The sequence below is a fragment of the Emys orbicularis genome (genome assembly GCF_028017835.1).
Source record: "Emys orbicularis isolate rEmyOrb1 chromosome 14 unlocalized genomic scaffold, rEmyOrb1.hap1 SUPER_14_unloc_1, whole genome shotgun sequence".
Classification (NCBI taxonomy): domain Eukaryota; kingdom Metazoa; phylum Chordata; order Testudines; family Emydidae; genus Emys; species Emys orbicularis.
The window spans coordinates 303,785-330,675 of record NW_027045139.1 but is presented as its reverse complement, the minus strand read 5'-3'; the positions used below and the strand labels follow the sequence as shown (position 1 = coordinate 330,675).

Genomic DNA, 26,891 nt, shown 5'->3' with positions numbered 1-26,891 from the left:
GTATTGATACCAAACAAGTCAAAAAATAACAAGACCAAATACATAGGCCAGGTCGGCCTTCTGTGAATAGATAAAACCAATGCTCAGGGTTCTCGCGGGGAGTATGCTGTGGCTGTTCAGAGAGATCACAATGCATTCCCAACGACCCTTACTGTCTTTTGAATAACAGCTTAAGTCCCAAATCGTCGTTAGCAGTTTTCTCAGCAGGCTGGACAGTCCACTGTTCAGGAGCGGGTACTGCTTTCAGTCGAGAGTGATGAATCCAGTTCTTGTGTCCTTCGACCTTTGCCGCTGTGTGGGAAACAAGCAGGACGATGTGGGGTCCCTTTCCACTTCTCTTGGAGAGGCTCGTCCTTCCAGGTCCGCACGAGAACGGAGTCACCAGGCTACAAGGAGTGGACCGGAGTATCCAGCAGAAGAGGCTGTGAATCTTTGGTGTATCTGTGAAGAGAAGAAAGAACAGCAGACAGAGAGCACATGTACTGAGACAAGAAACCATACCCCATCTCCCACTCCCCTGCCAGAACCGGTGTACCATTCAGAGGCCATTCCCTTCCAAACATAATCTCGAAGGGACTAAGCCCTAACCTACCCTTGGGAGAGCATGAATGCGAAGTAACACAAGGGGCAAAGCATCAGGCCACCCAAGAGAGGCCTCCTGACAGACCTTTGAGAGGTGTCGCTTGAGTGTCTGATTTGTGCATTCCACTACTCCACTGGCTTGTGGTCGCCATGGTGTGTGGAGCTTCCAGGGGATTTGCAGAGCACTTGATATCTTTTGAACCACTTGAGATGTGAAGTGTGTTCCGTTATCAGATTCCATCTACTGGGGGAGGCCGAAGCGAGGAATGATCTCCTTGACAAACTTAAGAGCCACTGTCTTGGCAGTGTTGTTACGACATGGGAAGGCCTCAGGCCATCCACTGAATCGATCCATCAAGACGAGGAGGTACCTGTACCCTTGGGTCCTGGGAAACTCAGTAAAGTCTATTTGCCACACCAATCCTGGGCCTGGGGTAGGTTCCAGAGTGGCTGGTAACACTGCTACTCCTGGTCGAGGGTTGTTCTTTTGGCAGATTAAACATTCAGCCTGTACCTGTGATGCTAGGGGTCTAGAGGTTAGAAAATATTTATTCATAAGCTGGGTAAGAGCCTCTTTGCCTGCGTGTGTAGTCTGATGCAGTTTCTGCAACACTGGTCGGATTAGGCCCTTGGGCAGGAGGATTTTTCCCTCTGTGGAATAAAGCCATCCCTCCTTTTCCTGGAGACTGAGACTGTCAGCCAGGTTTCTGTCATCATGGGAGTACTGAGGGGCTGCAAGCTCAACCACTGATGGGATAAGGGCATGCATTTGGGCATTTTCCTCAGTTGGTGATTTCAGGGTAGCAGCACGCTTGGCTTCCCTGTCTGCTCTGGCATTGCCCTTGGTTACATCTTGATCTTCCTCCTGATGAGCTTTGCAATGTACCACTGCTACTGCTGAGGGGAGTTGTACCGCTTCTAAAAGCCGGAGAATTTGAGACCCATGCTTAACCGGAGAACCTTGGGCTGTTAGCATTCCCCTTTGCTTCCACAAACCAGCATGAGCATGCAATACCCCAAAAGCATACTTTGAATCAGTAAAGATATTAACCCGTTTGTCTTTTGCCAGCTCGAGTGCACGAGTCAGGGCCATTAGTTCAGCAAGCTGGGCAGATGTTCCCGCCGGTAAACTCTCAGCTTCCACGGTATCATGAAGAGACACAACAGCATAACCAGCCCTCCTTTGCCCATCCACCACAGTACTACTTCCATCTGTATACCATTCCAAGTCAGCATTTGGGAGTGGCTGATCTTTTAAATCTGGGCGGCTAGAGTAGTGTACATCTATGATTTCTAGACAGTCATGTTCCTGCTTTTCTGTCTCTGGTAACAGGGTAGCTGGATTAAGGGAGGGACAGGTCTGCAGGGTGACTTCAGGATTCTCTAACAGCTTCGCCTGGTACCGAGCAACCCGAGCCTGTGTGAGCCAAAGACCACCCTTAGTATCCAGCAGGGCTTGAACCATGTGGGGAATATACACTTGCACAGTTCCTCCCAGTGTCAGTTTTTCAGCTTCCCCAAGCACTAGGGCAGTGGCTGCGACCGCCCTCAAACAGGCTGGCCATCCCTTTGAAACTTGATCCAGTTGCTTAGAGAAATATGCCACGGGACATTTCCAGGCACCTAGTAACTGAAATGCCCTGTCCGCTTCTGGGGACCAGTGAAAGGGGTCATGATCCGCTCCCTAAACACATTCATACAGAGGTTTAGCCCACAGTCCACTACCCTGTATTCTCGGAGTCCAATAAAGTTCAGGAGACTCACAGTAGCTTTAAGACAAGGGATTAGACCCACAGCAGCAATTAGCAAATCATCTACATATTGCAGAAGGAGGGCTTTGTCTGAATTATCCCACTCCTCCAAGTCTCTGGCCAAAGCCTGTCCAAACAGAGTGGGGGAATTTTCAAATCCCTGAGCCAATACTGTCCAGCAAAGCTGCTTCTTAACCCTTCTGTTGTCATTATGCCTGGCAGTATTTTGCTGATCTCACAGTTGCTTGGGCACATTCAGGCCCCCCTTTCTCTTGGTTGTCAGCCAAGTCTTGGCTGTGAACAATATCCTTGGATAAAGCCTGCTAGCTGTATTTTCCTCTCAGTTAACTCATTCTGTTCTCTTTTTCCTTCTCCCTTTCTCGGCTTCTTCTAACTTACAAAGGAACCTTCCACTCTTCACTCATACACCTTTTCTCCAACCATTAACACATACTCATTGCCATTATACATCCTTTCAGTAACATAACTTCTGTACAGAGCTTTGAAGCAACAAACCAGGACAAGCACACTCACTTCTGAGGATTCCACTCTGTACAACCTCTGGTGTCCAATAGCTTTCCCTTTTTAAACCTTAAATGTCTTCTCCGTCTTCCTTCTTAGCCTTGGCTATAATCTGATTCCGCTCCACTTCAGACAACAAGGTTCTCATAAGTGTATTGCAATCATCCCAGTCAGGCTTCTGGCTAGCCAGACACCCTTCAAAGACTGAAATAAACCTGCTTGGATTCATCGAGAACTCCCCTGCCTCTGCCTGAAAAGCAGCCAGACGTACAGGGTTAAAAGCAACATGAGAATACACTGACACAATCTGGGTTGCACGATCCTGGGTTCCTGGACGGGCTACCGCACTCTCAGTAATCAACGGATACAATCCCACCAGGGGGGGGGGGTACTCTCTGGAGCCTGTGGGGGTGGAGGAGCCGAAGGGGACACCGATTCTGCCATTACAACTGTGGGAGGGTTCTGGGGTTTAGCAGCCGTTACTACCGAGCCTGTCGGAGTCAAATGGCACTTGTACAAAAGATCAGTCCTATTTCTTAACACCATAAACGTATACGCATAGAGATGTTCATTCCATTTACCTGTTCTCTGACAAAACAAAAGCAATTGAAGGATCATGTTGTAATTGAGTGATCCTTCCGGTGGCCACCTTTCTTGGCACTCTAGCTGATACTGAGGCCAATCAACTGTACAGAACCTTTTCAATTTACTTTTAATCAACTGGTCAGATCCAGACACTTCCCAGTTCCCCAGAATGCATTCTAAGGGTGTACACTGTACCCTGCCGGCTGTACTCTGTTCCTTCCCCATACTGAGGGAGACTCTGGGCGTCCCCAGGTCAAAACAGATAAGTCCCCACTGGACTGTTCCTACCTTATCCAAGGGTCCGGTTCTGCACCGTCGCCCTATCCACGGGACCGGTTCCCCACCGTCGCTCGCAGCTGCTTCTCCACTGTCTGTGTGCGTTGCACCGTTGTGCCCTCCGGGGTCGAGCAAACCACGTCTCCGCCGAGGCCCCCGATGAAGTCACCGGTGCGCGCTGGGCGTCGGTCGTCGCTGTAATCCGTCGGCCGCCAGGAGGGATCTGGGCAAGGCTAAATTTCAGCCTCGAGCCCCACGTTGGGCGCCAAAACTGTTGCCTGCCCAGAACTGGGCCCCGAGATGGCAAACAGGGGTTCGTTGCCCGGTGTGCTTGGCACCAATAAAGACACCGAGGGGAGAAAGCAAGCCAAGTTTATTTCAGAGCTCTGAAATGGCACTAGGAGACCAGCATGTCTCAAATCCAGTGCAACAAATACAAATAAAATTTTCCCTTTTATATTCCAAGCTGTTTCTGTGTAAGCCTTTGTTCTGTTACTCCCTCTTACCCCTCCCACCTCAAGCAGTTACAAGTAGAAAAATTCCCATTCGTCTGCTTATCTTTTGGCCTTGCAAGGCCTGTTTACAGCAGCTGCCTGCTAGAAAAGCTGACCCTTACATTTCAGCTTCAACATGTAAGCAGTTAGCATAGAAGTAGGTGAGAGTTCACAAGATGGAGTCACTGTGGCTCAGGTAGGCCCAGAGCAGAAGAGCTTCATCGGCTCTTTTGGCCTTCCACTCCCCTGAGTTACCTGGTAGCTATGCCTAGTGACACCAACACTAGGTAACGCATTCCAGTGCTTCACCACCCTCCTAGTGAAATAGTGTTTCCTAATATCCAACCTAGACCTCCCCCACTGCAACTTGAGACCATTGCTCCTTGTTCTGTCATCTGCCACCACTGAGAACAGCCGAGCTCCATCCTCTTTGGAACCCCCCTTCAGGTAGTTGAAAGCAGCTATTAAATCCCCCCTCATTCTTCTCTTCTGGAGACTAAACAATCCCAGTTCCCTCAGCCTCTCCTCATAAGTCATGTGCTCCAGACCCCTAATCATTTTTGTTGCCCTCCGCTGGACTCTTTCCAATTTTTCCACAGCCTTCTTGTAGTGTGGGGCCCAAAACTGGACACAGTACTCCAGATGAGGCCTCACCAGTGTCGAATAAAGGGGAACGATCACGTTCCTCGATCTGCTGGCAATGCCCCTACTTATACAGCCCAAAATGCCGTTAGCCTTCTTGGCAACAAGAGCACACTGTTGACTCATATCCAGCTTCTCGTCCACTGTGACCCCTAGGTCCTTTTCTGCAGAACTGTTACCTAGCCATTCGGTCCCTAGTCTGTAGCAGTGCATAGGATTCTTCCGTCCTAAGTGCAGGACTCTGCACTTGTCCTTGTTGAACCTCGTCAGGTTTTTTTTGGCCCAATTCTCTAATTTGTCTAGGTCCTTCTGTATCTGATCCCTACCCTCCAGTGTATCTACCACGCCTCCCAGTTTAGTGTCATCTGCAAACTTGCTGAGAGTGCAGTCCACACCATCCTCCAGATCATTAATAAAGATATTAAACAAAACCGGCCCCAGGACCGACCCTTGGGGCACTCCGCTTGAAACTGGCTGCCAACTAGACATGGAGCCATTGATCACTACCCGTTGAGCCCGACGATCTAGCCAGCTTTCTATCCACCTTACAGTCCATTCATCCAGCCCATACTTCTTTAACTTGGCGGCAAGAATACTGTGGGAAACGGTATCAAAAGCTTTGCTAAAGTCAAGGAATAACACATCCACTGCTTTCCCCTCATCCACAGAGCCAGTTATCTTGTCATAGAAGGCAATTAGGTTAGTCAGGCATGACTTCCCCTTGGTGAATCCATGCTGACTGTTTCTGATCACTTTCCTCTCCTCTAAGTGTTTCATAATTGATTCCTTGAGGACCTGCTCCATGATTTTTCCAGGGACTGAGGTGAGGCTGACTGGCCTGTAGTTCCCCGGATCCTCCTTCTTCCCTTTTTTAAAGATGGGCACTACATTAGCCTTTTTCCAGTCATCCGGGACCCTCCCCCCCTTCCGATCGCCATGAGTTTTCAAAGATAATGGCCAATGGCGCTTCAATCACATCCGCCAACTCCTTTAGCACCCTCGGATGCAGCGCATCCGTCCCCATGGATTTGTGCTCATCCAGTTTTTCTAAATAGTCCCGAACCACTTCTTTCTCCACGGAGGGCTGGTCACCTCCTCCCAATACTGTGCTGCCCAGTCCAGCAGTCTGGGAGCTGACCTTGTTTGTGAAGACAGAGGCAAAAAAAGCATTGAGTACATTAGCTTTTTCCACATCCTCTGTCACTAGGTTGCCTCCCTCATTCAGTAAGGGGCCCACACTTTCCTTGACTTTCTTCTTGTTGCTAACATACCTGAAGAAACCCTTCTTGTTACTCTTAACATCTCTTGCTAGCTGCAACTCCAAGTGCGATTTGGCCTTCCTGATTTCACTCTTGCATGCCTGAGCGATATTTTTATACTCCTCCCTGGTTATTTGTCCAATCTTCCACTTCTTGTAAGCTTCTTTTTTGCGTTTAAGGTCAGCAAGGATTTCACTGTTAAGCCAAGCTGGTCACCTGCCATATTTACTATTCTTTCTACACGTCGGGATGGTTTGTTCCTGCAACCGCAATAAGGATTCTTTAAAATACAGCCAGCTCTCCTGGACCCCTTTGCCCTTCATGTTATTCTCCCAGGGGATCCTGCCCATCTGTTCCCTGAGGGAGTCAAAGTCTGCTTTTCTGAAGTCCAGGGTCCGTATTCTGCTGCTCTCCTTTCTTCCTTGTGTCAGGATCCTGAACTCGACCATCTCATGGTCACTGCCTCCCAGGTTCCCATCCACTTTTGCTTCCCCTACTAATTCTTCCCTGTTTGTGAGCAGCAGGTCAAGAAAAGCTCTGCCCCTAGTTGGTTCCTCCAGCACTTGCACCAGGAAATTGTCCCCTACATTTTCCAAAAACTTCCTGGATTGTCTGTGCACCACTGTATTGCTCTCCCAGCAGATATCAGGGTGATTAAAGTCTCCCATGAGAACCAGGGCCTGCGATCTAGCAACTTCTGTTAGTTGCCGGAAGAAAGCCTCGTCCACCTCATCCCCTTGGTCTGGTGGTCTATAGCAGACTCCGACCACGACATCACCCTTGTTGCTCACACTTCTCAACTTTATCCAGAGACTCTCAGGTTTTTCTGCAGTTTCATACCATAGCTCTGAGCAGTCATACTCCTCTCTTACATACAACGCAACTCCCCCACCTTTTCTGCCCTGCCTGTCCTTCCTGAACAGTTTATATCCATCCATGACAGTACTCCAGTTATGTGAGTTATCCCACCAAGTCTCTGTTATGCCAATCGCATCCAGGCCCACCCAAATCTTGGGGCCGGAGCCCCCCGAATCCACAGGCTGGGAAGGGATGAGTCATCCCCGGTGGGGTGGGTGTCTCAAGGGGGTGAGTCTGGGCGGGGCTAGCACTGGGGCTGGAGGCCCGGCAGCGCGTGGTGCCGGCAGGAGAAGGACATGGATGCATGGGCGGACGGACACTGAGCCAGGATCAGGAGGGGCGGACGGAGCTCGATCCCTGGTGGGGCCCCCCCCCTCAGCCCTATGGGCACGCCCTGCAGCTTGTGTGCCCTGGGCAGCCTCATCTGGTGCCTGCTGAGTGGTAAGGGCCAGCTGGAGGGGGAGGGATCCGGCACCTGTGGATGTGAACCGATCAGCTGTGGATGCAGGGGAATGGACCATCAGGAAGCAAACCAATCAGAGCTCTTTCTGAGCTGCAGCTTGTCTGCTCTGCAAAACCCCACACATTTGCTGTTATTTGAAAACCCTGCTAGGACAGAGAAAGCAGGCTTAAAAAAGAGGCTCAGTGCAGGGAAACTCAAACATATGGTAACTCTAACTGCACTAGTGCAAATCCCTAGTGTAGACAGGTAAAGCCATTATGTGCCCCAGTACACCTGGAAACTGGGGTACACTGCACTGGTGCAAATTGCAGCTTAGCTTGTCTACACTAGGGCTTTACAGCAGGGCAACTACAGTAGAGGCTGGAAGCAGTACAAACAAGGCTTCATTCAATCTGTTGGGATCATTTCTCCCTAGTTTCTCACCTGTGCTCGTGCACCCTCTGGGTCCCGGCAGGCCGCAAAGATCCATTCCGGTGGGTTTGGCTTCCCCAGGAAATGTTTAACCAGTCCCAGGCCAATTCCCCGAGTGGACCCAGTCACCAGCACGCTGTGAGCTGTCAGTCCTGCCATCTTCACCCAGCTGCTGGCTCCAGCCCTCCACTGACTTGCAAGCTCGCTTTATAAATGTTAGCTATGTGCTGAGTCACCCTGAGTGAGCAGACCTGCCTTCTCTGCACCTGCCCCCGGTGGACCATTGTGTGTCATACAACAGAAGTCATTCGCATAGGTCTACACTACGAGTTTAGGTCGAATTTAGCAGCGTTACATCGATTTAATCCTGCACCCGTCCACACGACGAAGCCGGTTTTTTCGACTTAAAGGACTCTAAAAATCTATTTCTGTACTCCTCCCCCGACGAGGGGATTAGCGCTGAAATCGACATCGCCAGGTCGAATTTGGGGTAGTGTGGTCACAATTCGATGGTACTGGCCTCAGGGAGCTATCCCAGAGTGCTCCATTGTGACCGCTCTGGACAGCGCTCTCAACTCAGATGCACTGGCCAGGTAGACAGGAAAAGGCCTGCGAATTTTTTATCTCATTTCCTGTTTGGCCAGCGTAGCAATCTGCAGGTGAGTGCAGATCTCAACAGCAAAGGTGACCATGGAGTCCCAGAATCGCAAAAGAGCTCCAGCATGGACCGAACGGGAGGTACGGGATCTGATCGCTGTATGGGGAGACGAATACGTGCTATCAGAACTCCGTTCCAAAAGACGAAATGCCCAAACATTTGAAAAAATCTCCAAGGGCATGAAGGACAGAGGTTATAACAGGGACACGCAGCAGTGCCACGTGAAACTTAAGGAGCTGAGGCAAGCCTACCAAAAAACCAGAGAGGCAAACGGCCGCTCCGGGTCAGAGCCCCAGACATGCCGATTCTAGGATGAGCTGCATGCCATTCTAGGAGGTGCAGCCACCACTACCCCAACCCTGTGCTTTGACTCTGTCAATGGAGTAGCACGCAACAGGGATGCGGGTTTTGGGGATGAGGAAGATGATGAGGAGGAGGTTGAAGATAGCTCACAGCAAGCAAGCAGAGAAACCATTCTCCCCGACAGCCAGGAACTGTTTCTCACCCTGGACCTGGAGTCAGCACCCCCCGAACCCACCCAAGGCTGCCTCCCGGACCCGCCAGGCGAAGAAGGGACCTCTGGTGAGTGTACCTTTGTAAATATTATACATGGTTTAAAAGCAAGCATGTTTCATGATTAATTTGCCCTGGCATTCGCGGCCAGTACAGCTACTGGAAAAGGCTGTTACCGTGTCTGGGGATGGAGCAGAAATCCTCCAGGGACATCTCCATAAAGCTCTCCTGGATGTATTCCCAAAGCGTTTGCAAAAGGTTTCTGGGGAGGGCAGCCTTATTCCCTCCTCCATGGTAGGACACTTTACCATGCCAGGCCAGTAGCACGTAGTCTGGAATCATTGCATAACACAGCGTATGGTCCCGGTGTTTGCTGGCATTCAAACAACATCCGTTCTTTATCTCTCTGTGTTATCCTCAGGAGAGTGATATAATTCATGGTCACCTGGTTGAAATAGGGTTATTTTATTAAGGGGACATTCAGAGGTACCCGTTCCTGCTGGGCTGTTTGCAAGTGGCTGAACAGAAATGTTCCCTGCTGTTAGCCACGCGGTGTGGGGAGGGGTGAAGCGATCATCCCAGAGAATTGGGTGTGTGTGTGTGGGGGGGGGGTTAGTTGGGTTTGTGCTGCATGTTAACCTGAAAACCACAGCCCCTCCTTTTAAATTGCCAATCCATTTTAAATGGCCAACCCAACGGCTACTTGGTATAGAAAATGAGGGCGCTGCTGTTTGAAACCATTCCCACATTTTATGAAGGTTAAAGAAGCCAAAAGACTGTGTCTTACCATGGTTGCCTGCAAGCCGAATTCTGTTGCCCGGCCCTGCGTGAGGGATCTCTCACACCAAACTGGCATACCTTCAATAAGAGGCAAAATGTGACCTTGTACCAAAAGCACATGTGCTATGTAATGTTAACAGCAAAGTTTACCATGAAAGAGTCTACCCATTGTTCTCTAAAATGTGTCTTTTTAACTACCACGCTCCCTTTTTCCCCCTCCACTAGCTGCAAATGTTTCAACGCTCATGCTATCTTCTCCTTCCCACAGGCTAGCGAAGATTAGAAGGCGGAAAAAAAGCACTCGTGATGAAATGTTCTTTGAGCTCATGCAGTCCTCCCACACTGAAAGAGCCCAGCAGAATTCATGGAGGCAGACAGTGTCAGAGTCCAGGAAAGCACAATATGAACGCGAGGACAGGTGGCGGGCTGAAGATAATAAGTGGCGGGCTAAAGATGATAGGTGACGTCAGCTTGGTGACAGAAGGCAAGAGGCAATGCTGAGGCTACTGGAGGAACAAACTGATATGCTCTGGCGTATGGTTGAGGTTCAGGAAAGGCAACATGAGCACAGACCGCCGCTACAGCCCCTGTGTAACCAACCACCTTCCTCCCCAAGTTCCATAGCCTCCTCACCCAAGAACATGCTGCGGGGCCCTCCGGGCATCCAACCACTCCACCCCAGAGGACTGCCCAAGCTGGCATTCAATAAGTTTTAAAGTGCAGTGTGGCCTTGTCCTTCCCTCCTCCCCTCCGACCCCACCCGGTGCTTCCCTCCTTCCCCACCCCTCCTGGGCTACCTTGGCAGTTATCCCCCTATTTGTGTGATGAATTAATAAAGAATGCATGAATGTGAAGCAACAATGACTTTATTGCCTCTGCAAGTGGTGATCGAAGGGGGGAGGGGAGGGTGGTTAGCTTACAGGGAAGTAGAGTGAACCAAAGGGGATGGGGGTTTCATCAAGGAGAAACAAACATAACTTTCACACTGTAGTCTGGCCAGTCATGAAACTGGTTTTCAAAGCATCTCTGATGCGCACCACGCCCTCCTGTATTCTGCTAACCGCCCTGGTGTCTGGCTGCACATAATCAGCGGCCAGGCGATTTGCCTCAACCTCCCACCCCACCATAAACGTCTCCCCCTTACTCTCACAGATACTGTGGAGTGCACAGCAAGCAGTAATAACCATGGGAATACTGGTTTCGCTGAGGTCTATCCAAGTCAGTAAACTGCACCAGTGCGCTTTTAAACATCCAAATGCACATTCTACCATCATTCTGCGCTTGCTCAGCCTATAGTTGAACAGCTCCTGACTACTGTCCAGGCTGCCTGTGTATGGCTTCATGAGCCATGGCATTAAGGGGTAGGCTGGGTCCCCAAGGATAACTATAGGCATTTCAACATCCCCAACTGTTATTTTCTGGTCTGGGAAGAAAGTCCCTTGCTGCAGCCGTTCAGACAGACCAGAGTTCCTGAAGACGCAAGCATCATGTACCTTTCCCAGCCATCCCACGTTGATGTCAGTGAAATGTCCCTTGTGATCCACCAGTGCTTGCAGCACCATTGAAAAGTACCCCTTTCGGTTTATGTACTCGCTGGCTTGGTGCTCCGGTCCCAAGAAAGGGATATGGGTTCCATCTATCGCCCCACCACAGTTAGGGAATCCCATTGCTGCAAAACATTTCCCAGAGTCTCTACCCTTGATATCAGCAGCTCTTTGATTGCATTGGCTACTTGGATCACAGCAGCTCCCACAGTAGATTTGCCCACTCCAAATTGATGCCCGGCTGACCGGTAGCTGTCTGGCGTTGCAAGCTTCCAGAGGGCTATCGCCACTCGCTTGTCAACTGTGAGGGCTGCTCTCATCTTGGTATTCTTGCGCTTCAGGGCAGAGGAAAGCAAGTCACAAAGTTCCATGAAAGTGCCCTTATGCATGCGAAAGTTTCGCAGCCACTGGGAATCGTCCCAGACATGCACCACTATGCAGTTCCACCAGTCTGTGCTTGTTTCCCGGGCCCAGAATCAGCGTTCCACGGCATGAACCTGCCCCATTAACACCATGATGTGCACATTGCCGTGGCCCGTACTTTGAGAGAAGTCTGTGTCCATGTCCTCATCACTCTCGTCACCGCGCTGCCGTCACCTCCTCGCCTGGTTTTGCTTTTGCAGGTTCTGGTTCTGCATATACTGCAGGATAATGCGCGTGGTGTTTACAGTTCTCATAATTGCCGCGGCGATCTGAGCGGGCTCCATGCTTGCCGTGCTATGGCATCTGCGCTGAAAAAAAGGAACGAAACGATTGTCGGCCGTTGCTCTGATGGAGGGAGGGGTGACTGACGACATGGCTTACAGGGAATTAAAATCAACAAAGGGGGTGGGTTTGCATCAAGGAGAAACACACACAACTGTCACACAGAATAGCCCCCTCAAGGACTGAACTCAAAACGCTGAGTTTAGCAGGTCAATGCTCAAACCACTGAGCTAGCCCTCCCCCCCACTATTCATGGAGGGAGGGAGGGAGGGAGAGGGGGAGCAAATGAATACAAATGTATACAAAATAAATCTGGTCTCTTTCTTGTTTTGATCCACTCCATCTCTCTTATACATCTTAGGCTGGCAGCAGACGGTGCAGTACGACTGCTAGCCATCGTCGTCTCCTGGCTGCTCGCCAGAAGACGGTGCAGTACGACTGCAGGCAGGACTGAATCTCCAGGAGATGAAACTTAAAAAGAGAATGACCTGGAGTCACTCCCATTTATGTCCAGGCGCCCCTGACCGACCTCACTGAGGTCGGCTAAAAGAGCACCCAGGAGATGACGACGATGGCTACCAGTTGTAATGCACCGTCTGCTGCCAAAAGGCAATGAGCTGCTACTGTGTAGCAATGCAGTACCACGTCTTCCAGCACCCAGGAGACATATGGTGACGGTGAGCTGAGCAGGCTCCATGCTTGCAGTGGTATGGTGTCTGCACGGGTAATCCAGGAAAAAAGGCTCGAAACGATTGTCTGCCGTTGCTTTCACGGAGGGGGGGCCTGACAACATGTACCCAGAACCACCCGCGACAATGTTTTTGCCCCATCAGGCATTGGGATGTCAACCCAGAATTCCAATGGGCGGCAGAGACTGCGGGAACTGTGGGATAGCTACCACAGTGCAACGCTCCAGAAGTCGACGCTAGCCTTGGTACTGTGGACGCACTCCGCCAAGTTAATGGTCTTAATGGTCTTAAGTGGGGACACACACAATCAACTGTATAAAATCGATTTCTAAAAAATCGACTTCTATAAATTTGACCTAATTTCGTAGTGTAGACATACCCTAAGTCAGATACTAGTGAAGGGCTAGTGGAGATTTCAGAAGGAAACTAGCAGGGAGAGGTAAACAGGGGGTACCGTTTTCAGATGAACATCAAAGGTCTGTTCTGGTATATTTGTGGTGCAGAGACACACTCTGGCCTCGTTCTGTCTGTGAAGACAAGCTGCCAGCGGTCCTGATCTAATGAAAGGGGTATCTTGGCCAATCTGGTGGAAAATGCTGAGAAAAGGAGTTGGGGCAAGCTAGCTTGTCAGAGGTGGGACTGTCCTGTGAGTTAAGCTTAGGCTCTAGAATGTGTTTGATGATTTTGTTTTATATGTAACCCTTTGCTTCCAGCTGGGGCAGGAGCTGGGTGGGGCATTGAGAGCAGAAGCCCAGCTGAGGAGGGGCTGTCCCTCTGGTTGCTCGAGAGGGAAGGAAAGGCCTCAAGAGAGACAGATGTACAGTCAGGCCAGGGAGGGGCTGTGGGAAAGGGCCTGAAGGAAGGCCAAGGTGGGAAGAAGTCCAGGGAGTCTGAGGGAGCAGAGCTTAGCTGCTGGGCACAGGGTCCCTGGTCTGGAACCCAGAGAAGAGCGGGGGGTCCTGGCCTCCCCTAACAGACATAGGAAAGGTGGGGTGGGAACATTCTGACACACGGGGAGAAGGGCTACTGAGTTTGGGTCTGGGTGCCCAGGCAAAAAGCCCTGGGAAGTGTCTCTCCCCACAAGAGAAGAATGACCCTGCAGAGCCTGGGTCTACCAGCCTGCTGCTCCCCCCTCCAGGAACCCCCTGAAGAGCTTAGCAGGGATAGTGGGGGGAGGTGACACCATTTCCATCAGAGGGGGGCAAACAGTTGGGCTAGCTGCTTCCTCCTCCTGGCAATAATGTGTCAGCCCAGTAGTTCCCTCTGCACCCCTCCCTGGCTCCCCAAAATCTGCAGGCACCTGAGCAGAGTTTTTGTAAACTTTCCCTTATATTTTGACCATGTTTGTCACTTTGGTTCTATAATGTAGTATCTTTCACCTTCCAGGAATGTAAGAATTTGGCTTCCACTCATCAACTGTGATACTGCAGCTAGGTATCTTCTCTCTGCAACTCCCTCTCCTGGAAACGCCCTACATTCTAGCTCCCCTTTACAATTTTTTGTGCTAAATTCTTTACTGGTGTAAATTGACTCAGCTCTATTGAGCTTTTACACCAACCAATTTCCACCAACAAGGAATTTGGCCCTCTGTGAAGCTATGTCTACACAGCCTAGCTGTTCAGACTATGGGAGTATGAGTAGCAGTGCAAACCAAAGTGCCGTGCTTTAACTCTTGATAAATTAGAGAACTGGGCTATAGACAACAAAATGAAATTCAACAAAGACAAATGTAAGGTGCTACTGTTAGGGAAGAAAAAACAAACACACAAATACAAAATGGGAGTTAACTGACATGGCAGCAGCACTGCTGAGAAGGATCTGGGAGTTGTGGTGGATAACAATCACAACATGAGTCACCAATGCAATGCTGTTGCAAAAAAATCAAATGCAATTATAGGTTGCATTAACAGAAGCATAGCATGCAAGTCACGGGAGGTGATAGAACCGCTCCACTCAGCATGGATTAGGCCTCAGCTACAGTACTGTGTCCAATTTTGGTCACTGGTGTAAAGAAAGGATGTAGGGAAACTGGAAAGGATCCAGAGGTGAGTGACAAAGATGCTCAAAGGATGGAATGCAAGCCATATGAGCAAAGGCTGAAGGAACAGGGTATATTTAGTTTGGAGAAGAGGAGATTAAGGGGGGATACAATAGCTGGCTTCAAATACTCAAAAGGCTGCCATAAAAAAGATGGAGAAAAGTTGTTCTCTCTTGCCTCAGAGGGTAGGACAAGAGGCAATTGGTTCAAACTACAGCACTGCAGATTTAGATTAAGTCTCATGAAAAACTTCCTAACTGGAAGACCAGCAGGACAATGAAACAAACTGCCTAGGGAGGTTGTGGAATCTACTTCACTGGAGGTTTTCAAAAGGAGGCTGGCGAGCCATGTGTCTGGGACAGTTTCAACACAACAAATCCAGCATCTTGGCAGGGGGATTAGACTAGATGACCCTTGCGGCCACTTCTAGCCCTATGGTTCTATGATTCTAACTAGTCCCCTGTGTGGACTCTGCACAGATTTGCTCCAATTCTTCCCTCCTCTGTTATCTTTCCAGAGGATCCTTTCTTATCTTAAACCTCCACTGTCATCCCTCCTCTCACCTACAAAGATATCTGACCTGGAGCCAGAGAGTTTTCCTTTTCTACACTTGCAGCTGAGTCATATCCCAGCTTAGTTCAGCTGCACCCACTTAACACAGGCCTTTCAGGGTAAGTGATCCCGCCTCACTCTAACTTTCAATGTAGGGGTCGAAGATAAACTCCTGATTGTACCAAGCCCCAGAGTTATGCAGCCCAGAGCTGGTCACAGCATCACAGTGTGAGAGTGTGCCCAGGTTGGTAAGCCAGAGGGCTCAGCGGTACCCCAGTTCCAGATTGCACCCCAGGGAACCTGTCACAGGTGATCTAACATAAACCTCACCGATCTACTGAAGGGGGCAGGGGTGGAGGAAGGTGGTTTTATGTCACCTTTATACCATCGCAGTCCAGGGCTGAACCAGCCCATGCAGCACCAGAGGCAACCAGCAGCCCCCTTGCTCTGCCCGATGGATGACAGTGCTGCTGCTTACTCCTTATCCCCCAGCTCACCTCTGGCTCCTCCACACACTCCCAGCATGCACCCTGCACCTGGGTCTAGGGGGCAGGGATGGGCATGTAGGGCAACCTGAGCCTGTCTCTTTTTCCCAGGCTGGCTCAGGGGATAATACAGCCCTTGTATGCTGCCACTGCAGCTGCATGAGGACCATAGCAGGACCCCATACTGCACCCCAGAGATAGAGCACAGAGATACAGGGGGAGGAAAGGCTCCAGGGGATCTGAATATCTTAGGATAATAGGCTCTTTGGGCCATGTTTCATTTTGGGGCTGCTCAGCCTGTGGATTCGGGTTTCACTCGAACACTCCGCTGTTTATTTCAAGCAGATGTTTCTGGGCTGCCTCAGACTTTGTATAAGCATGAACCTTTGTAAGGAGGACCACAAGGCTGTCAGCCTCCCATGTGATTAGCACAGAAGGAGGCGGGGATATGGGATAGCCCAAGCAAAATGACACAGTCCCTGTAACCTGAACTCAGTCAGGGAAACACAGAGAACATGGCATCTGGGGGGAACGTCCAGAGTGTTCTAGTGACTGGAGCCAATCGTGGAATTGGCCTGGAGCTGGTGAAGCAGCTTGTGAGGAAACCCAACCCACCAGGATGGATCTTTGCCACATGCCGGGATCCGGAGGGTGCACGAGCACAGGTGAGAAGCAGCCTTTTTTTGCTTAGCTGCCTTTTGTTTTAGAAAATGTTCTGAAAGAATCAACAGAAGAAAACCAGGAGCCCATGAGAACTGAGCTCATCTGTAACAGAGTTTGCCAGCTGCATGTTCCCCTCCACCCCAGAAACCCTGGCCCTGTTAAATCCAGGAGCCTCGCCTGTCACAATAGAACGTCAGATTTGGGCTGACCCCACTTTTACCCAACTCTGTGTTGGGCCTGATTCTCCACTGCCCTGCGCCTTGTGCGGAGTGGGTGCAAGGTGCTGCCATTCTGCTCTGGTGACTCCCCACGCCCCAGAGACATTCTGTCCTCTGCCAATTCCAGCGCCTCCAGACCCTGCTGCTCGGATGCTGCTCCCCCACCCCCTGCTCTTATGCAACTCTGGCTCCCACGGCAAGGATTCTGTAGCCTTAATCCCTGTTGTTTTATTAACTCACCCCCATTAAAGTCCAAAATACTGACTCATTCCACATCAGTCCCCAAGCACATATCTGTTTATTGCGATATACTGTAGCAGCCTGGCAAACTGGGATCGGGTACCAACAGCTACACAACCCCGTAGGGAGGTGCTCTAAAGAGCCTGTGCAAATTTGGCATTTAGGTTGGAGCTCCCAGACATCACTGGACCCAGGGTCAACGTGGGCTCTCACTTACCCTCATGTGACCCCATTCAAATGAAGAGGATCACACATGTATAACAGCAGAATCAGCGTCATAGGACAGTGGGGTTTAGCCTTACTGAGGCTCTCTCCCCATTAGACCTGGTCAAAATTTTTCAACCAAAATATCTTCCCAACAAAAAAGGGGGATTTTCATAGGGAATGAATCTTTTCATAGTAAAAATGCCATTTTTTGTAAGACAATTTTTGAAACAAAATGAAAAATTTCCTTTCGGTTTTCAAAAAAACCCCAACAAGCTGGAAATTTTATATTTATATTTCCCCCCCTTTCTTTGCTTTCCCCCCCTGATATATGAATAGTTGGGGGGTGGTCAGAGGTATCCATTTTTTCTCTCTCTCTCTTTTTTCCCTTTTCCACTCTGAAACTTTTAAAATCTTTTTCAACGTTGGAAGAGTTACAGAGTGGAAAAAGGAAAGCCTGGAACTTTATCACTCCGGAATTTTTTAAAAGTTGAGGTTAGTTTTGAAAAGTTCCAGAATCCCACAGTTAGCTTTTTCCTTTTGAAATGTTACAGAGAGGGACAAAACCAGCCAGCCAACCCCTGCATATTACTAATTGAATTGAATTCTGTGGCAAAAAGGGGGGAAGACATAGGGGGAAGTGAAAATTAATTTTAAAAACAATTTCAAATGACTCCATTTCAAAGCCTGCTAAATAGGGGGTGGGAGGCAGGAATACTGAATTGTCTGTAATTTCCCCCCCCCCCCTAAGTTTTGACAGTGTTTTCACTTTGGCTCCATAATGCAATATCTTTCACCTTCCAGGAATTAAAGAATTTGGCTTCCAAGCATCCAAACCTTGTGATATTGCAGCTAGGTATGTTCTTTCTACGTCTCCCTCTCCAAACACCCTGGAAATGCCCTACATTCTAACTCTCCTTCACAGTCCTTTTGCCCAATTCTCTGCTGGTGTAAACTGACTCAGCTCTGTTGAGCTTTTACATCAACCAATTTCCACCAGCAGGGAATCTGGCCCTTTGTGATTCTATGTCTACCTGGCTCAGCAGTTCAAACTACAGGCTGTGCATCTGAGCACACCCAGGTGTTGTGCTGTGACTCCCCCATGTGGCCACTGCACAGTTTCACTCCAACCCTTCCCTCTTTTGTTCTCTTCCCAGGGGAACCGTTCTTATCTTGCATCTAAACCTGCACTGTCCCCCCAAAAATATCTGACCTGGGGCAGAAGTTTTCCTTTCCTACGCTTGCAGCTGAGTCAGAGCCCAGCCCAGTTCAGCTGCACCCAGTGCTAATCCCTGCTGTCAGCAGCTGTTATTTGTGCAGCAGCGAATACAAAGCCCTGCAGAGTAAGTGATCGCACCCGATTCTGGCTTTGCACGTAGGCGGCAAAGGTAAACTCCCCCTGATTGTACCAAGCCCCAGAGTTATGCAGCCCAGAGATGGTGCTAGGTCCAGGCTTGTCTGTTATCACTGAAAGGTGCCTTTGTACCTGGCTGAGCCAGGCTGTGGGCAATGGGCAGGGCAAACCGCCCGCTGCACCAGTGAGTCAGCAAATCCCACAGCGCCCTTTGCTAGCAGAAAAGTGCCACCTGGTGAAAGAATGGAGAATCTGGGGCGAAGCCCAGCCTGTTACCTCCCTCCCCTTACAACCAGCCCAGGGCACGTTCTCTGCTTCCCCCTCTGCTGATCAAGGGGACACAACTGACTGCAGCTCCTGGAATCACCAAAGAACTGCCCATTAGTGGCAGGTCCCAGCCCCAGTCTGACATCTTGAATCTGTCCCTAGAGTCAGAGCTTCCACTCACGTCTTGTGGCTATCGACCTGGATGCTCAGAGGTGGGTCTCTCTCCTCAGAGTCAGCCCCCCTGTGGGGATTCACAGCCAAATGACCAGGACTCCCTGTGCATGCAGGGGACCTGGGCAAACTCCATCCCCTGAAGGAGCTCAGCTCAGACCAGTTCTCTGTACCAATGTCCCGTCACTCCCTGAGTCCACTGGGACAATGGCCCTTTCTCTGTCTACCCACATGGGCATGGTGCAGAGGCTATAGCCCCAGTAAATCTACAAATGTCCCCACAGTAACAGCCCAAGCTAGGGCAGAACTTTGTCATGTGCTACTTTTATCCCCTTTCCACATGGTTCTTGCTCACGGGCCCTCGGCATTTCCTGCGCACCCATCTGTCAAACCACAGCCCTGCCACCCTGCCTCTTGATGGGTGAAAGAGGCAAAGGTCTAGGGATACCAAGGTAGGCTCAGTCGCAGAGGCTGCCTGCCTAGTCTGGTAATCTGTGCCCAGATTCTGCTGCCTTTATGTCAAAGGGGAGTTCTGCTGCAGGGCCCAATGGAAGCAGGAGCGGCTTATGCTCAGCTTTGTGAGAACTGCTGTGAGAGGAGAAGACAAACTAAATCTCACCCAAGCCTAGCGTCTGCGGGAACAGTCCAACGATAATAGAGTAGGGTCGCTTGCCGGACATTTCTCTTGGGGTGCCGTATGGGGCAGATCCTCAGGTGGGGTACATTGCCATAGCTCTAGCAACTGCCGTGGAACAGTGACACTTTACATTAGCTGAAGATCTGCCCCCCATTAACTTTTCCCTGCACAAGTAACCGGCATCTCCCTGGCCAGATTTGTGGTCCCCACCCAGCTCTCAGAAAGGGACTCTGGCAGCACACCTGCCAGTGGTTACACGTATGGCTGCTTCTTTTTAACAGTGCCTTTGTACCATGGCTGAGCCTGGGCTAGGGGTTCTGGGCAGGGCAACCGCCAGCTGCACCAGTGAGTCAGCAAATCCCACAGCGCCCTTTGCTAGCAGAAAAGTGCCACCTGGTGAAAGAATGGAGAATCTGGGGCGAAGCCCAGCCTGTTACCTCCCTCCCCTTACAACCAGCCCAGGGCACGTTCTCTGCTTCCCCCTCTGCTGATCAAGGGGACACAACTGACTGCAGCTCCTGGAATCACCAAAGAACTGCCCATTAGTGGCAGGTCCCAGCCCCAGTCTGACTCCTGGAATCTGTCCCCTGAGTCAGAGCTTCCACTCACGTCTTGTGGCTATCAGCCAGGGCATTCAGGGGTGGGATCCCCTTCTCAGAGTCAGCCCCCCAATCTCCCCTCTGTGGGGGTTCACAGCCAAATGACCAGGAGATGCCTGAGCTGCTGTAGCAGGGCGAGGTGGGGAGGGGATAGGAGGGAGCCAGCTGGGCTCCCTGTCTGACCATCCCTCTGATCTGATACATAGCACCAGCGCAGCTCCCACTCTGGGGACACCACATGTGGCAAGAGCCCCACACTTTCGGGGGGTGGGGGGAGGAGAGAAAGCAAACCAGGCTTCCTGGGCCACTCTGTGGCCCTAGAATGTGGTGACACCAACTCATCCCCTTCCAGTATAACAACCGTCTCCTGCTGCTAGCAAATGTATTTAGTCTTGTAGCCCAAGTGGTAGATGTTCGTGCTGAAGATTCACAGTTCAAAGCCTCCTGATGATCATGAAGTGGGGTGGTTACAAGTGCAAATAATGGGGTTTGATTTTTTTTTAGCTTTTTCCTTTAAAAAAAAGCAACCTGGGAAATTACAGATAAAAAAACCTGCATTAAAGGAATGTTAATTAGATTGCAAACCAGCTAGTGGAAAGTCAGGAGATGCCAGAATTAGAGATTACCTGTGCAACCTCCGTTTGGCCCCCTTGTGTTTACACATTATGATGCAGTCTTTAGTTACATGATCACAGTGTGTTTTTTCCACAGGCTGCCTGACTCCTTCAGTGCACAGCTGGATGGGCAAGGGAACAGAATTAAGGTTGTGCAGACAATTGTAAAACTGCAAATCTTACTTTTGAGGGCTTGACTTTGCAACCTAAATAACTTTGTTTGTATGCAGTTTTTTGAATCCGATAGCTTGAAGGAACCAGCCACAGCTCTACAAGTATCTCCCCAGAGCTCAGCTGGTAAGGGATGACATCTCTCTCTCCTCAACACAAACCACCGTAACCTCGGCCATATTTATTTCACACAGTATCAGGAATGGAACCAACCCGTGCTCATAATAAATCCCATCATCACTCTCTCCAGAAGCTACAGACCCCGCGAGCATCCAGGCTGCTGCAAAGAAAGCTGAGGCCCATCTGGGAGGATCTGGCCTGAATTTGCTGATAAATAATGCTGGCGTTATGCCAGAGAGCACTCTGGAGTCAGCGACTGCTGCAGATATGTTGGCCGTGTATAAAATCAACGTTGTGGGACCAATGTTGGTGACCCAGGTAAGAGTCTGCCTGACCCAGGGCTTCAGCTGAGAATTTGTAGCTTCTACTTCGGTTTGCAGGGAAGAAAAGCAGCCGACGAGATCTAGAATTTCACTCATCTCTGTTCTAAGTCAAAGGGACCCGATCTTGCCTTAGTTACACCTGTGCCACCCCGTGACATTAATTGAGTGGCACTTGTGTAGCAGAGAACAGAATTTAGCCCAAGATTCTTTGATGATGTTGGCTGCCCGGGCATTACACACTCATCCAGATGTTTCCTAGCATTTATTGGTGCTTATGCAGCATTACAGATGGCCCCAGCGCTTTGCAGGTGGGAACATACAGAGAATAAAATGCACTCCCTCTCACTCTGGCCCAATGGCTATTTGAGTATTTATCCACAGTGGCCAGAGAGGGAGAAGAGAGAGAATGGCTGTGTTGTCTAGTGATTAGGGCACCCACGTGGGAGCCTGAGGGTCTGGTCGCCCTTCTCCAATCACTCTTTTATTATTTAGCCCCAGTGGAACAGCTTCACCAGGGAAGAATGTCTCATCAGAACCCTCCCATAGCTCAGTGGTTAGAGCATTTGCCTAGGAAGTGACAGACCCTGTTTAAATCCTGTCTCTCCCTCTGGCAGATGTGGGAATTGCACCCTGGTCTCCCACATCCCAGGTGTGTATGCTAACCACTATGAAGAGGACTAATCTAGTAGGCAGCCTCTGAGCATGACTACCAGATCAGGCCTGGCAAGTGCTCTAGGCAGATGAACACCTATCTTCCCCCAATTCATGAAATGCTGAGGGGCTTAGGTGGAGATAGGTTTTTTGATGCCTAGAGTGAGGCAGCCATGCGCATGCCCAGAGGCAGAAACTTAGGTGCCTACAGGGTTCAGCGGGAGTTTGATGGATAGCAACTGGGACTTAGGTACCAAGGTACTTTTGTGGGTCTGAGCATTGTAGTCTGAAGGCACAAACTGGTTCAGGTGTCATTGGGACATTAGAGCTGGTAGGTGGAGCAGAGCAGGTGGTGGTTGAGAAGTGGGTTGAAGGAGGAGAGGGATGGCGATGAGGGAGAGCGAATTGGGAAGCTGTTCCTAGCTGATGGGGTGCAGTGAAGGCAGGTAGGAAATAGGGACGGGGTGGAGGAAAAAAAAGGGCAAGCAGGGGGGTGGAGCGCAGGAAGTGGGACAGGTGTGCAGCAAGATTAGGTTTGAGCCAGAGGCAGGAGTGGAGCCTCAGTGAGGAAGAGAAGCTAGGATGGGACAAGGAAGAAGTGATTCCGATGCCTGCCCCCCCCCTCCCCGAACTGCCGTGGGGGGCCCAACACTGTACATGCCATGGAGGGCATCTCTGGAGTGACACTGGGGAGGAGGAGAGGCCAGGAGTATGCAGGTTTTGAGGCCCAGCACCTCACACAGGTAGCCCGGCTATGCTGTAGCAGCTACTCTGGGCCAGAGGCTGGTCAAACAGCCACGGGTGGGAGATCTGTCCTTGTTGTCATTACAGATTTATTAGCAAGGACAAACGGACACAGTCTGTCTCCCTCCAGGCGTTCCTGCCCTTGTTGAAGAAGGCTGCGCAGGAGAGCACCCAGACAGGGCTCAGCTGCGGCAAGGCAGCCATTATCAACGTGTCCAGTATAGGGGGCTCCATCGGGAACACCCCCAGCATGGCCACCTTTCCAGTCATCTCCTACCGCTGCAGCAAGGTCTGGCCCATCTGCTAACAAGTCATGGGATCCGGGGGTGGTGGGGTGCATGTCCTATCTGACAATTCTGCAGTTACCCCGAAACAAAACACGCCCTGATGGCGTGTCCCGTGCTGATTCATGCACCAGGAAAGGAAAGGTTTCAGAGTGGCAGCCGTGTTAGTCTGTATCCGCAAAAAGAACAGGAGTACTTGTGGCACCTTAGAGCCTAACAAATTTATTTGAGCATAAGCTTTCGTGGGCTACAGCCCACTTCATCAGATGCATAGCATGGAACATAGAGTAAGAAGATATATATACATACAGAAAACATGAAAAGGTTGGAAGTTCCCCTACCAACTCTAAGAGGCTAATTAAATAAGATGAGCTATTGTCAGCAGGAGAAAAAAAAACTTTTGTAGTGAGAATCAAGATGGCCCATTTCAGACAGTTGACAAAAAGGTGTGAGGATACTTAACATGGGGAAATCATTCTGAACTATCTATGCCCATTTTGCCCCCCAAACGGAGCGTGTTCCCCTTCATAAAAGACTTAAGCCCTGACTATCCTTACAGCCAAATACTCTTAATTTCTGCCCCCTGCCCCAATAAAGGGAACTGAGTCCGATTTGGAGCCACTTTTACAGGGGATTCTCTATGTGCACTCAGAGCATCCCACAAAGAGCAGGGGACAGAAATGAGCCCTCCACTGGCAGCGTGTGTTTGGCTGTCTCCCTGGCGTGGGATGTAAAAGGTAGCTAAGGTGTCCATAAAACTCCCCCTCTCTTTCCTTGATAACATACCAGGGATCGTTCTCAGCCCATTACAAACCACGAGACTGGGCAGTTCTGCACCAGAGCGGGTCTGTCCTCACTGCCCCATTGACATGAGTTAGCTGCACTCAAGTGACTTCTCTCAAGTTAGCCCAGCTCGAGTGAGAATGGCCACACTGCAAAATAACTGACACTCAAGCTGCTGTGTCCCCAGTGGCGCTGCCCTCACTTGTGTGTGGCTCTAAGACAGTGGTCCCCAATCTCCCAGTGACTATTGAAAGCAATCCGGGAGATTTTAATAGGCTATTTTAAGACAATGACATTATGGCATGTTGGAAAAAAAAATCTCCCAGAATAGCTTCAGTCAGAGTTGGCAACCCTAGTTGGGGGGTGGGTATGGGGCCAGGAGCAGGGCTGAGGCCAGGGGCTGAGGCTGGAAGCTGGCACAGGGCCGGGAGCGGAGCCGCGCCGAGGCTGGAGACAGGGCTAGGCATGGGGCCAGAAGCTGGGGACGTAGCTGGGGGCGGGGCAGGAGCAGAACTGGTGGCTGGCGCGGGCCCCACCATACTCTCTGGAACATTTCCCCATACCCCCCTAGGCAGGCATTCCCCACAGTTTGGGGACCTCTGCTCTAAGATGTCTGAGGGCATAGCCCGTGCATCCTTGTGCTGCTGTAAGCCGCGCTGCTCTATGAACTTGCCCAGGGGATTGTGGGAGATGGTGTCTGTCCTTGCTGGCATACTGGGGAAACTATGGGAAGGCATTGGTGGCTTAGCAGCACTCGAGCTGCAGAACTGGCACGTTAAGAGCTGACGAGTCGTGCTCACTTGAGGTTTGGTCTGTGCCCCATGAGGGGCCAGGCATCCAGCATTAACAGCTTCCCCACACTTGAGTGAAGGGTCTGTGAGTGTGTCGACGGGACCCTGGTTAGGGGCAACACACAAGTTAAGTCTGCAGTGAAGACAAACCTAGCATTGGCACCAGACCCTGGGGGAAGAAGGATGTGGCTTTCAGGGACCTCAGGCCTCTGGCTCCAAAATTTAGGAATCAAACCAATTGCTTCCCTTAAGGAGTGGAATATGCACATGATCACAGTTAACAAGGAGGAGAGGAATAAAACCTATAACCCCGAGGAGACCCAGCTGAGTTAATGTAGCAGAGTAACCTGTAGCTTTGGGACCGTCCTCACTGGTCAGTACCTGATCTAGTGCTTTAATTCGCCTTAGTTTGCATTTAATTTTCCTGTTTTATGAAGGGAGGAGAAAGGAAAAGGGGCAAAGCTAGTTGGCCTGTGCAGCCTACAAGTTATGCAGGTTTCTCAGCAGCACAAGTCAATTATGTGCAGTTGAAGGAGCGTCAAAGTGCCACTTCTGGAACTCATAAATTTAATTCTCTTCCCCCGTGACTCTGCCTCTGCTCTGGACGTGCTTCACATCCAGACTGCTCTGAACATGCTCACGAGGTGCCAGTCGGTGAGATACAAGGAAGACGGGATCCTGTGCACTGCGCTGCATCCGGGCTGGGTGAAAACAGAGCTGGGAACTGCCAAGGTACAGCAGCTAATGACTTTCCGGAGATGTGCCCAGAGTCTCCTGGCAGCGTGAGGGTGAGATGGTGGTTGGGGTTAGGCACTATCACTCATTCTCCAGCTGCATCCCCCCTCCCACTCCCCAGGTCCTATTATTCCCCCCTTTCCCTCCCCAATATTCCTGTGCCACCTAGCTGCTGTTCTTATTTGTGCCTCGAGAATTTAATCTGCTCAGGAGGTCCAGCAGCAGCTTCTCTTCCAATCCCTATCTCCCCCTCACACACACACACAGGTTCACGAGATCTGTGCTCCCCCTTCCTTCCAGAAAGGCAACTACTGCCCAACCCCTACTCCCCCCCAGCAACAGCCTGGATTTGCTAGCTGTGATCCAGAAGGACGCAGCGAGCACAGGAAGGTGTGGACCAGCTGCCACCGAGGCCAGGAGCCCACTTCCCTGGGGTGGGTGCTTCAAACACAAGTGGAGTTTCATTCTCCCCCTTTCATGTGCATGCTGCAGGCAGAGCTGACGGTGGAGGACAGCGTGCAGGGGATTCTGAAGGTGCTCTCCACCCTCTCTGAGAAACACCATGGGATTGTAGTGGACTGGACAGGAAGAAATGTGCAATGGTGAGAGCCTGGCCTACAGGAATGATTTCACCAGCAGTGTACACAGGACACTCCAGCACCCGTCTGCATCTCATGAATAAACATCTCTGTCTGAACTAGCGCTGTTACTGAGTCTCTCTCCTCACAGGACTCTTTTGGGTTATGGATTCAGGATACCTCCTTTAAAGGAAAGCATTGCCTCGTAGTTAGAGGGGAGACAGCTCTGCCACTGACTTGCTGGGCCCTTGGGCACATCACTTAGTCTTAGTTTCCCCTAATGCTGCCTGACCCTTGTGTAGCAGTTGGAGAGCCTCTGATGAGACATATTAAAAGCAAAGTATTACAATAGCTGTTATAGATACAAAATTAACTGCACGATCCAGCTGAGCTTACTTGAACAACAGACTCCAGGCACGGGGTAGGTAGCGTGGATTTCCCTAGACAACAGAAATTGGGCTTTAACAAGGAAATTAGTCTAATTCTCTATCTGTATTAGCTCACTAAGAAAACAAAAGGAACATGAAACACATGAATGTGAAGCACCAATATCCACCCTCCTATCCCTCCACAAAGAGGATGTAAACAGGCTGTTTCACAGCGATAGTTAAAGAGTTTATTGGTAAACAGCAACACCAGCATTAGAAGTGTCGGCAGAAAAATAAAATGTACCTTTACATTATTGTTGTCCATTATACAAAGATATATTCATATTGACTATAGTAATTAGTGAAATACAAAGGGAGGCTGATGTGAATCAAACCAGCACACAGTATGTGCACACATGAACAGCAGGACCATGAACCTCTGCTCCAGACATGAAATAACTCCAGTGCAGAAGGCCTCTTGCCAGGCTCTTTGTTCCACCTACGCCTTTGATTAGGCCCTCTGGACTAGGGTGAAATGCACCTTCAACAGTCAGCTGACGGCACCTGTC

The 26,891-nt window shown here is 50.4% G+C and overlaps 1 protein-coding gene and 1 pseudogene across 1 annotated transcript; one reads left to right on the top strand and one right to left on the bottom strand.

Annotated features, from left to right (window-relative positions):
- LOC135894846 (C-signal-like) overlaps positions 1-8,002 on the bottom strand; it is a 37,538-nt pseudogene extending 29,536 nt beyond the window's left edge.
- Positions 8,003-16,322: 8,320 nt separating this feature from the next.
- Positions 16,323-25,982, top strand: LOC135894836 (C-signal-like). The gene is made up of 6 exons (XM_065422943.1): positions 16,323-16,472; positions 17,937-17,988; positions 21,196-21,383; positions 22,914-23,072; positions 25,263-25,373; positions 25,869-25,982. Exons 1-6 carry the CDS (start codon positions 16,323-16,325, stop codon positions 25,980-25,982), a joined length of 774 nt encoding a protein of 257 aa, XP_065279015.1.
- The last annotated feature ends 909 nt before the right edge of the window (positions 25,983-26,891 follow it).

Bases quoted from the DNA above. Each gene is read 5' to 3' on its own strand.
- LOC135894836 (XM_065422943.1), top strand. From the start codon at position 16,323: ATGGCATCTGGGGGGAACGTCCAGAGTGTTCTAGTGACTGGAGCCAAT. The intron at 23,073-25,262 runs GTCTGGCCCATC...CTTCACATCCAG, and splicing joins TCTCCTACCGCTGCAGCAAG to ACTGCTCTGAACATGCTCAC. The intron at 25,374-25,868 runs GTACAGCAGCTA...TGCATGCTGCAG, and splicing joins CAGAGCTGGGAACTGCCAAG to GCAGAGCTGACGGTGGAGGA.